At 38.7% G+C, this 12,687-nt stretch overlaps 1 protein-coding gene across 1 annotated transcript; it reads left to right on the forward strand.

Annotated features, from left to right (window-relative positions):
* The first annotated feature begins 3,078 nt into the window (after positions 1-3,078).
* LOC123792300 (olfactory receptor 7A5-like) lies at positions 3,079-4,041 on the forward strand. Its single transcript, XM_045797470.2, has one exon. The coding sequence runs from the start codon at positions 3,079-3,081 to the stop codon at positions 4,039-4,041; it is 963 nt and encodes a 320-aa protein (XP_045653426.2).
* Positions 4,042-12,687: the final 8,646 nt, after the last annotated feature.

Genomic DNA, 12,687 nt, shown 5'->3' on the forward strand with positions numbered 1-12,687 from the left:
TTAGCTTGTTCTGTATTTATTAGAAGGATTCAGGCCCATGGAGGTAAACGCTACCTTGTGATGTCAGTTTTTAAGACATACCCTTCACAGTATTGTCTCTCCCATTGATATTCACTGGGAAAAAATTACCTAATATGCGTGAAGGGATATGCCAAGGAACATTACTTTGCAATTTTATCACCAAGGCAGCTGAATATATTTTTAATGTTGTTGCCCTTTACTTAATATATGCAAATTGTTTCTGCAAGTACATTGCTTTTATGTACTGGGATTTGTATGTTTTTATTGTCTTTTGATCCCATTCTTTCAAAATAGAATGGCAATTTTTTTTCACCAACTTTGCTGTTTGCCAATTAATCCTTGTATTGTGTATAGATGTATGTACGGGATCTAGTGAAAGCCTACGTATTTTGTGAGGTCCCACCTGTCAGTTGGCCATATTGTGGTCTCCTCATTGCTTTTAAACATTGAAATTCTTCTGCATCCTTAGTAGTAAGAATTGCTTTTGTACATATTGCCATCTTATTTCACATCTAATTTTCTTTATTTCCTTTTTTTCTACCATTTTTTAAATTTTGGAATTAGATTCATTTTTTAAAATAACAATCCCCTCCTGTCATTATGTGAAACGTGTTCTTTTGTATTCAATGGAAGATCCCCTGCATCTTTCTCATAAGCATGATTGAGTCCAATTATGGTCACATATTATCAAATTATAACTTGAGCTACTGGTTCTAGCACTGTGTATTAAAAAGTATATTTTCCTATTCTTTTAGCCATTTCATCCTGAATTAGAGACCCACGTTGATGTGATTTTTGTTGTTGTGTATCTTTTCTCTAAGATGTTAGTATTAGATTATTGTTCAGTTTTGTTGAAGACAGTTATTTAAATTCACCATATTTAACATGAGTTTATTTTCCCCACCATTCCTTCTATTTAATGAATTCTCATTTTTAAAAAGCTTGTTTCTATACAAACGTGCACCTTTGTGAGCACAAGGAGTCAAACAAAGCAGGGGAGGCCCTGCTCCTTTGGATCATATATCAGAATGGAGAGCAGGGAACTAAGTGATCATATGATACAGGGTCTTCAAAGATAAATCATATACAGAAAGGGATAGATTGTCACGGAACATGCCAGATTCTGCAGAGTATGGTCTGGGAAGGCTTCTACATGGCAGACGAGGAACAGAGAACCAGAACAGGCATGTACCCATTGGATTTTGTGTCAAACAAAGATCAAACCCCAAAGCCCAAGGCAACAAAGGAATGAATGCCACCAAGGAAAGTCAGAGAAGAGCCAACCTCATCCACTCTTGGGCCACATAAAAACATGTGTGATCAAATAAACAGGGTATAGGGACAGAAATGACACTTAGATCAGGGGCCTGAGGTGGACCCCATTTGAGGCCAGTGGAGCAGTCAGCACAGGCTCCCTGGAGTCTGATGTGACATCAGCACCCATGCTGACCTCTGCAACCTCGTTTTCTGTAAACTCCTCATCCATACTGTTTCTCCCACGTTAGCAGCCACTGGCCATATATTAAACCATTTTCTTCCTTTACTGCAGTGGATTCCAATTTTTTTTTGTCCACAGTAAACATGTGTTTTATATTATGATCAAAAATGTGTGCACATGCAAACACATAAATGTATGTACACACACACACACACACACACACACACACACACACACACACACAAACATGACTGACCAGAGAATAACCATTCATATACTAACAGGAAGGAACTATGCTCAACTTTTTACACATATGGACTCAATCTGTCGACCACCCCGGGAGGATGGTACCACTACCCCCAGTATTCTGGTGAGAATGTTAACATTTTATAATGAATGTATTGTCTTCTCAAATTCAGACAGCGAACGTGTGGTAGATCCAAGGTTCAAAACTCATTCACAGATTCCAAAATGGTGATTTAATATCATTTAGTGGAGTCTTTTACCATTTCATCTTGGTAAATCCCTGCTATTTTTGCACATCGTGTATTTCCTTTGGTCAGTTGTGGATTTAGTCCTTTTTGCTCATATTTCTAGCAGATGTTCGTACATTAAGGTGACCTGACATCATAAATACATCACTCTTCTCTCTTTTGGAGAAATTGGTTTTTGCTGTTTTATTAGGTATTTTGGGCATTGAAGGGATATACCTAGCATTGGAATGCAGCCAGAATCAGGGAACGTTTCTTGTCATCACGATCTCTCAGGGACCATCAGGGCTTACAAGAACTTTCTCCCCTCTGTTCCTTTTCTCTTCCTTCTGAGTTTTTTATACCTCTCTAAATGCAGGACAAAATGTTCATATTAAAATGGAGCACCAAGTTCCAAGTTCATGGGAGTCTTACCAACTGGAATTTGTGTATTTTTCTATATTCATTAGGGTAATGATAATTTGATGTTGAGAGCATAACTAGTACATTTCTTTCCTAAATATTGTAGCTGGAGGTGTGAAGAGCCTGCCAGACACAGGGCCCCAGGAGTCTGTAGTGTGCCAATATGGGACCCTTAAAATACAGACACCAGGATGTTAACCAACACCTGGAAATAAGGAAGGGATCCATTTCTATTGACAGGATTCCTTGGACACAAATTAATGAAGTGCAAGGAACACCATGTGAATGAAGGACTCCCTGTGTCTTGACGTCTCACCTGCAGTGGGGAGGCCACCTCATTCCTCAACATTCCCTGACACCACTTCTCATCACTCTCCCTCTTGCTGCTGTCCTGACAACACTGGCTCCATTGTGAGTTCTGGATATCTGTCCAAATCAGGTACCTTTCTCAGGGCCTTTTCACTGGCTCTTTCTCCTGAAGGACACACATGTACCCAGATAATCTCCTGTCTCCTGTGCAGTCTTCCCTGAGATCTCTCTTCAACTGTCACCTTGTTTTAGGTCTTCCAGATCTTCCAGAAAAAATAATACCCCATCCACTTTCCTTCATGTCTGCTTATTTTTCCCCACGTCATTGGTAATTTTAGCATTTATGCCATGTTACTAATACCCAACTGTGTTAAAATTAATCATTTTTTCCTAACTTCTAGTCATCACAACAACCACATGGGACCAGGCAATGACACCCAAATTTCAAGATTTCTTCTTCTGGGATTATCAAATGATCCAGACCTGCAGCCCCTCCTATTTGGGCTTTTCCTCTCCATGTACCTGATCACTGTGTGTGGAAACCTGCTCATCATCCTGGCCATCAGCTCTGACTCCCACCTCCACACCCCCATGTACTTCTTCCTGGCCAACCTGTCCTTTCTAGACATCTGTGTCATCTCTACCATCATCCCAAAGATGCTGGTGAATATACAGACACAGAAAAATGTTATGACCTATCCAGGATGCATCAGCCAGACCTATTTTTCCACACTCTTTGCAGGCTGGGATGACTTTCTCCTGGCTGTGATGGCCTATGATCGCTTCGTGGCCATCTGTCACCCCCTGCACTACACGGTCATCATGAACCCCCACTTCTGTGGACTGCTGGTTCTGGTGTCCTGGATCATGAGTGTCCTGAATTCCTTGTTACAGAGCTTAATGTTGTTGCAGCTTTCCTTCTGTTCAGAGGTGGAAATCCCCCACTTTTTCTGTGAACTCCATCAGATGATCCAACTTGCCTGTTCTGATATCTTTCTTAATGACACAGTGTTGTATGTTTCCACTGTGCTGCTGGCTGGTGGTCCCCTTGCTGGGATCCTTTACTCTTACTCAAAGATTATTTCCTCCATACATAGAATCTCATCAGCTCAGGGCAAGTATAAAGCATTTTCCACCTGTGCATCTCACCTCTCAGTTGTCTCCTTATTTTATTGCACAGTCCTGGGAGTGTACCTGAGCTCTGCTGCTACCCAGAGCTCCCACGCAAGTGCAGTGGCCTCAGTGATGTACACGGTGGTCACCCCCATGCTGAACCCCTTCATCTACAGCCTGAGGAACAGAGACATAAAAGGGGCTCTGATAAGATTCTCCAGGAGGGCAGCTATAAAAGGCACACTTGTCCTAGTGGTGAAGAAGTGACCTTGATTGCAGGGTTCAAAGCTATGTGTTCTGTATGGATACATGCGTTTGTGGCTTGTCCCACATAACGGACCACCTGGACCTGCATGTACATAGGCAGGCTAAGGAATGTTGTTTGTGAGACTCCTGCTGTGGGAATAACCTTGGGAGCCTAGTTGTCTAAATATACTATCTCGTCTCCAGGTCAGATCTGAGCCTTCTGGTCTTGATGCCAAGAGCTACAAATCCTGTCTCTTGCCTCCTCCTCCTCTAGTCTGGACTGATCCCCCGAAATACAATCCAGGAGAGGAGGCAGACACACATAACCCAGGCTTTTTGAAAATACGGAAACATAATAACATGGAATCGCAGCTTGTTCCAAATGGCACATAGGCAATGCAGATGTTTAATTTCAAACCTTATTATTTGCCCTATGAATGTGGCCATTATGAGGATGGTCAGTTGCTCACCTGGGCTCTGCCCAGGCCTCTCAATCAGGACTCCGGTCTGGCTGTTTCCAGGGCCTTCCCCAGCTGATGAGATTGTATGTTGTAAGCACTGGGTTTAATGTAACTGCCTTATTCTCATTTACTGCCTACTATTAATTTCATCTATGTGTAGATTCCTTCTCTCTCCTGTCTATGTTAGGTTTCTATAATAATAATAAAGTTTCCATTCCTTTTCTTTTTTAAAATATTTTATTCATTTATTTGATAGAGAGAGGGAGAGAGAGAGCACAAGAGTGGGGGGGTGGGGAGATGGGGAGAGGGAAAGGGAGAAGCGGACTTCCTGCTGAGCAAGGAGCCTGATGCAAGCTCAACCCCAGCACCCTAGAAGCATGACCTGAGCCAAAGGCAGATGCTTAACCAACTGAGCCACCCAGGCGCCCTCCTTTCCTGTTCAAAACCAAAACATGGCTGCTGTAAATCTTTTGTGTAAAACTACTCTTTGATCACTATGAAATAGAATCTGCTCCTATGTATTTCCAGAAACTTCCATTTCTTACAATTCAGCTTCACTAAAGACAATTATTATATGATTTCACTCACATGTAGAATTTAAGAAACAGAATGGAGGATCATAGGGGAAGGGAGAGAAAAATAAAATAAGATGAAATCAGAGAGGGAGACAATCCATGAGAGACTCTTAACTATAGGAGACACTGAGAGTTGCTGGAACAGACATGGGTGAGGGGATGGGGTAACTCGGTGATGGGCATTAAGGAAGGCACGTGATGTAATGAACACTGGGTGTTCTATGCAACTGATGAATCACTGAACTCTACCTCTGAAACTACTAATACACTATATGTTAACTAAATTGAATTTAAATAAAATAAAATTTTAAAAAAAGAATTCAACTTCTCCATAAAGTTTCAAAAAACTCCATTGACTAAGCTTTCTGCACTGTCTGATATACATACTGTTTTTCCCTTTGTCCATTTTCATACATTCCCACAGTTTTTCCCAACCTTGATTCAGAAATATTTGAAAATTTCTGTATCATTTACAAGACCACTTTGATTTCTTAAAAATGATTTCTTTTCAAATGACATATGTCATGCCAAGTAAAATTTCCCTAGTCTTCCTGAAGGAATAATCATGAGTTGTATTACTCATACAAATAAAACTACACTTGGCATCTAAGGACATTTATGTAATTTCATCGTAGAGGAAAATGTGAAATCACAGTTTTCATGTTGGGTCTGTTGTCATTCTTTTTTATTCCTTGAGTGCTCTTCTGATGATGTAGACTATATCATCATCCCTTTTAAGCCTCAGCCTATGGATAGCGATGCTATAGGCTAAGAACGCCTGCGACACTCACCTGGGCCCACGATACTTGTGACTTAGCCCTGAGCCAATGTTATCAAAGAACTGTCCCTTGTCACTATTATTGTTGTTGTTGTTGATGTTAACATATAACTGACATCACGTTGCATTAATTTCAGGTGTACAATGGAATGGTTCAGTATTTGTATATATTGCAAACTGATCAGAGTAAGTTCAGTTAAATCCATCACAATATACAGTTACGAACTTCTTTCATGATGACAGTTGTGAAGCTCCCCTCTCCTAGCTACTTTCAAATCTACAACACAGTTTTGTTGGCTATAGTCACCATGCTGGACATGACAACCCTTTGACTTACTCGTTTTATAACTGGAAATTTACAGCTTTTGTCACTTTTGCCCATTTCACCCACTCCCCACACCCTAGCTCAGACTGCTGCCCATCTGTTCTGCATATCCACAAGCTTGGTTTGGTTTGGTTTTGTCTTGTTTTTAAGATCCCACATATAAGTGAGATCATATGGTATTTGTGTCTCTTTGCCTGACTTATTTCACTGAGCACAATGCCTTCAAGGCCACCCATTCTGTCACAAATGCCAAGATTTCATTCATTAGTATGGCTAAATTGTATACCATTACATATGTGTGTGTATAAATATATACATATATTTAAATATGTATGTATATATATATATGGCACAATTTCTTTTTTATTTTATTTTAATTCCAGTATAGTGAACATACGATGTTACGTTACTTTCAGGTGTACAATGTAGGGATTCAACACTTCCATACATCACCCAGTGCAGCACACTTTCTTTATCCATTCATCCACTGATGAAAATCTAGGTTGTTTCCATGTTTTGACTATTGTAATTACGCTGCCATGAAATGGTGGTGTGCATACCTTTTTGAACATGGGTTTTTGTTTTCTTCAGATAAATGCTTACAAGTAGAATTGCTGTATCATATGGTGGTTCTATTTTTAATGTGTCAAGAAACTTCCACAGTTTCCACAGTGGCTGCAATTTCCATTTTCACCAACAATGCACAGGGTTCCCTTTTCTCCACATCCCACCAACACTTGCTGTTTCTTATCTTTTGGACCATTCCAAGAGGCGTGAGGTGATATCTCATTGTGGTTCTGATTTTCCCTGGTGAGTACTGACGCTGAGCATCTTTTCATGCACTTGTTGGCCATCTGTATGTCTTTGGCAAAACTTCTATTCAGATCATCTGTCCATTGTTTAGTCAGATCATTTGTTTGTTTGTTTGTTGCTATTGAGTTGTATGAGTTCTTTATATATTTGGAATATTTACCACTTATCAGATACATGATGTGCAAATATTCTCTGCCATTCAGGAAGTTGACTTTTCCTTTTGTTGTTGGTTTCCTTTGGTGTGCAGAAGTTTTTAGTTTGAGGTAGAACTGTTTATTTTTGCTTTTGTTCCCTTGCTTTCGGTGTCAAATTCTAAAACTCATTGCCAAGACCAATGTTTTCTTCTAGGAGTTTTATGGCTTCGGGTCCTACATTCAAGCCTTTAATCCATTTTGAGTTAATTTTTGCCTATGGTATAAGATAGTAGTCCTGTTTCATTCTTTTGCATATGGCTGTCCAGTTTACTCAATACCATTTATTGAAGACACCATTCTTTCCTTGTTTTATATTCTTGCCTCCTTTGTTGTAAGCTAATTAACCACATATCTTTGGGTTTATTCCTGGGTTCTCTATTCCGTTCCATTGATCTGTATGTTTTTTATGTCATTATCATACTGTTTTGATTACCATGGCTTTGTGATATACTTTGAAATCAAGGAGTATGATGCCTCTAGCTTTGTTCTTCTTTCTGTGATTGTTTTGTCTATTTGGGGTCTTTATGATTCCATAAACATTGTAGGAGTGTTTGTTCTATTTCTGTAAAAAATGCCACTGGAATTTTGATGGGGATTGCACTGAATCCACATATTTCTTTGGGTAGTATGGGCATTTTAATAGTATTCATTCCTCCAATCAACAAGCATGGCGTATCTTTCCATTTCTTTGTGTCATCTTCAATTTTTTTCCAGAAACATCTGATAGTTTTCAGTGTACAGGTGTTTTGTCTCCTTGGTTAAATTTACTATTAGGTATTTTATTCCTGTTGTTGCAGTGGTAAATGGGATTGTTTCCTTAATTTCTCTTTCTGATTATTTGTTATTAGTGTATAGAGATGCAATCGATTTTTATATATTGACTTTATGTCCTGCTGCATTCATTAATTATAACAGATTTTTTCTTTTAAACAATTTCTTGAAATACAATGACATACAATAAACTAAACATATTTAAAACACAAAATTTTCTGATCATACAAAAATTAATAGTGCATATTGCAACAGTCCATTTATATATATGTCAAGAAAGTGCACCAAAGTTTTTTTTCTTTTCTCTAACAATTACTTTATTTTTATTTTTTTAAATAATTTTTGTTTTGTTATATCAGGCACCATAGAGTACATCCCCAGTTTTTGATGCAATGTTCCATGATTCATTATTTGCATATAACATGCACAAAAGTTTTAAGATTTTGTTATGGAATTGTAAAAACTGTAATAAACCAGAAACCTCTGTTTTCTTATTTCTGATGGTGATGTGGGATAATAAGCCTAATTCAGGTGGATGTTGTTAGGAATAAATACAGTGTTTGGAAATAGTTGCTGTCTATTAAGTCTTTCATGGGTAAGGAGCGAATGTACATATATGTATGTGTGCATTTGTACATTATTTCATACAAATACACTCTTACACATGTATGAACAACACACACTCAGTAATCCCATCTTTTATGTTGAAAGGAAATTTGAAAGAAATTTGGAGAGGATAGAAATCAAAAGAGTGAATATTTAAATTAGCATGAAATTAAAAGGATGTAGAAATTTAGACAGAAAAACTTAAAGTAGAATGGGCAAACGTAATTTAATTTTTGAAAGATTTCTTTATTTTAGAGAGAGAGAAAGCTCTAGTGGGAGGGGCAGAGGGAGAGGGAGAAAGAACTTCAAGTAGACTCCCTGCTGCACAAAGCCCTATGCGGGGCGCAATCCCACCACCTGAGATCATGATCTGAGCCAAAACCAAGAGTCTGATGCTTAACCCACTTCACCACTCAGTCGCCCCATGAACTTAATTTTAGTAATGAATTACTTTTTCTAATGTTAATGCACAAAGGGCTCAAAGTCAGAATTTATATTTAAAACTGAAGTCACAGGACCCCTAACTGGCTTAGTCAGTGGAGCATGCAACTCTTAACCTCAGGGTACAAAATTCAAACCCCACATTGGACATAGAGATTACTTATTAAATAAATAAATAAATAAATAAATAAATAAATAAATAAAATCACATTTATATGTTAGCAATGGGGAATTCACTTTTTCTATTCCACTTAAGCAATGGAGCAGAAGCTCAAATTGAATCTACTTTGTTTTTTTTTTTCTTCCATTTAAGCTTGAATTTCAATACAAAATGTCCTTACCCAAGAGAAGAGAAATGAATTAATTCGGAGACCAAAATTTGCTTTCCTCCAAAACAATTTTATTAGATAAATACCTGTATTTCATTCTTATTTCTGCTGTAACTAGAGGCTTCAAGAAACAAATTTATGCTCCTACAATTTTGGAGTTCAGAAGGCTGAAATAAGTCTCAATGAGCTAAAATGAAGCTGTCTGCAGGTCCTGGGTCCTTCTGGATGCTCCAAGAAAAACTCTGCTCTCTTGTCTATTGTAGTTTCTAGTGACAACAAGCATTCTTTGGCTCATTGCCCTTCTTAATCTTCAAAGGCAGCAATGTGCCATCTTCACATCTCTCTGATCCAACTATTCTGCCTTCCTCGCCCACATTCAGAGGACCATGATGATTACATTAGCTCCAAATGCATAATCTTGGCCAATCTTAGTTTAAGTTCAGATGGTTAGCAGCCTTATTCCATTTGCTACCTTAAATCTCTCTCTCTCTCTCTCTCTCTCTCTCTCTCTCTCTGTGTATATATATATATATATATATATATATATATATATATATATATATATATAAAACATAGTCAAAGTTTCTAGGGATTTGAATGTGGATGACTTCAGGAGGCTCTTATTCTGCCTACTAGAAAGTCTTTTGCCGGGTACCTTGGTGGCCTAGACAGTTAAACATCTGCCTCTTGATTTGGACTTGGGTCATGATCTCAGTGTCCTGAGATTGAGCCCTGCATCAGACATCATACTGGACGTGGAGCCTGCTTAGTCCCCCTGGCTCCCACAAACTCTCTCTCTTTAAAATAAAAAAAAAAAAAGTCTTTTCCAAAAGTATATCATTTGAGGCCACTCAAGGGTCCTTATATAAAATAAATAAACACACTCCAATGTTTATTACAGCATTATCCTCAATAGCTAAAATATGTAAAGAGCCCAAACATCCATCAACTGATGAATGGATAAAGAAGATGTGGTATACATCACAATGGACTATTACTCAGACATTAACGAATGAAACCTTGCCATTTGCAACAACGTGGATGGAACTGGAGGGTATTATACTAAGTGAAATAAGTCAGTCATAGAAAGAAAAATACCACATTTCGCTTGTATGTGGAATTTTAGAAACAAAACAGATGAACACAGGGGAAGGGAAGGAAAAATAAAATAGATAAAAACAGAGAAGAGAAAAACCACAAGAGACTCTTAACTCTAGGAAACAAACTGAGGGTTGCAGGAGGAGAGGTGGGTGGGGGGATGGGGTAACTGGGTGATGGGCATTAAGGAGGGCACTTGATGTAATAAGCCCTAGGTGCTGTACAAAACTGATCAATCACTAAATTCTACCTCTGAAACTAATAATACACTATATGTTAACTATTTAAAATTAAATTTAAAAAAATCTTGAAAGAAAAAATAAATACAAATAAAAGACTTTTTTTTGCTCAGGACATTTTATTTTTTATTATTGTTATTATTAATTCAAAGGCAAAGCTAGTTAGTGGCAGAAGTGGAACTTCAGAATGAGAACTTTCGCTCCCCAAGGCTTTTATTTATTCCCCTTCTATATTATACACGTTTATGCACTTGAATTTAATAGCCAAGAACTTCAAAGGGTGGTGGTTTTTTCTGTGCTGCCCTGTGGTACCCTGTGGTTAGAAGCAATCCATGGCTACGGGATCATCTTTTTTCACATAGCCAGATAGACCTGACTTCTAGGCCATGAAAGGAGCTAAGTTATAAAGCAAGTCCTAATTGCCTTCAGGTCTCCATACTCCATACTTCAGGTCTCTCTACTCCATGGGTGTAGTATCAGCATTCAAAAAACATTTCTATCTTTGTGAAACAAACAAACACACACACACAGAATTTCTCACAACCCCTAGAATGACTGGATATACTAGTCATTCGACATTTTATGCAAACACAATTTTTTTTTGTGAAGAGCACCTACAACCACCTGCACTTTACTCTATCACAGGACGACAGCCTTGCTACTCAAAGAGTGGTGCACAGACCATGACCTGCAGCATCAACGTCACTCAGGAGCTTGTTAGAAATGCTGAACTCCTGGGCCCACCAGCACCTGCTAAAGCAGAATTTGCATTTGAGTTAGAATCCTAGGTGATCCACATGCACTTTGATGTTGGAGAAGTGCTGGCCTAGAGTGCATCATCTCACACTCTCAATTTGACCTATGAGGCAGAGTTTACTTGTTTTGGGAGCTGTCCTGCTCATTGGAGGTGTTTAACAGCATCTCTTAGATAGTGCCAGATATGCCCAGGGGAAAGAACCACCTCTGGTTGGGACGACTGGCACAGAGGTTGAAAACTGGGAGCATCCTGAGAGAATACAATCAGCAGCCATCCCTTTCTGCAATGATAACTTTGAGAAGCTCACTAAATTCTTCAAGCCCCATTTCTCCATGGGGAATGGAGTTCACACTAGTGCTTCCTCACAGAATGAACTTTTATAAAAATTAAATAAGGCAACTCCTATAAGGTGCTAAACTTGGACCATATGGCATAAAATATCTCTTACATTGAACAAATATTTTATTTTTTTTATTTTTTAAAGATTTATTTATTTTTTTATTTGACAGAGATAGAGACAGCCAGAGAGAGAGGAAACACAAGCAGGGGGAGTGGGAGAGGAAGAAGCAGGCTCATAGCGGAGGAGCCTGATGTGGGGCTCGATCCCATAACACCAGGATCACGCCCTGAGCCGAAGGCAGATGCTTAACTGCTGTGCCACCCAGGCGCCCTGAACAAGTATTTTATAGTGATATTTTAAGTCATAGCCCTGAATTTGTGACAGAAGTCTGAAATTCCTAATTGTTTTGGCAAAATTGTCATGAAGCTACGGAGTGTAGAGTCCAGGGTTTTATATTAAAGGAATAAACATCATCCATTTTGAGAAAGGGAAAAGTAACTTTTTAGAGATATCAGGGGTTGTGTCTCCATCACAAGTCAATGCTCTGAAGAACCCAAGGGATCTAGTCAAGACAGATTCCTCAGCCTTAAAAAGGAGAAGATGTTCATTGAGCATTACATCAAAAACAAATGATGTGCTATGTGTTGGCTAATTGAATTTAAATTTAAAAATTAAAACAAAAAAAAAGAGAGAGAATATGTTCACTCGGGAGTGGGATAAGGGGCTGGGAGCTGAGATCTCTGAAAGGCAGACGGTCATAGAAAAAGAGTAAGAAAAACTGACTTCACCTGGCTTGTCACCTGGTCTCCTAGGAAGAAATTCAACAGGAAAACTCTCCTTTCTGTCCACACTAGTGTCCCACAGGGAAATCATGTGCCTACAGGTGGGAGGAACAGAGGGAAATGTGCCTAATGAGCAGACCGAACCAGCTGTAAATACT

The sequence above is a fragment of the Ursus americanus genome, chromosome 14 (genome assembly GCF_024610735.1).
Source record: "Ursus americanus isolate L20-20 chromosome 14, mUrsAme1.1.p, whole genome shotgun sequence".
Classification (NCBI taxonomy): Eukaryota; Metazoa; Chordata; class Mammalia; order Carnivora; family Ursidae; genus Ursus; species Ursus americanus.

What these genes read in the sequence shown, in the direction of transcription:
- LOC123792300 (XM_045797470.2), top strand. Translation starts at nt 3,079, where the DNA reads ATGGGACCAGGCAATGACACCCAAATTTCAAGATTTCTTCTTCTGGGA.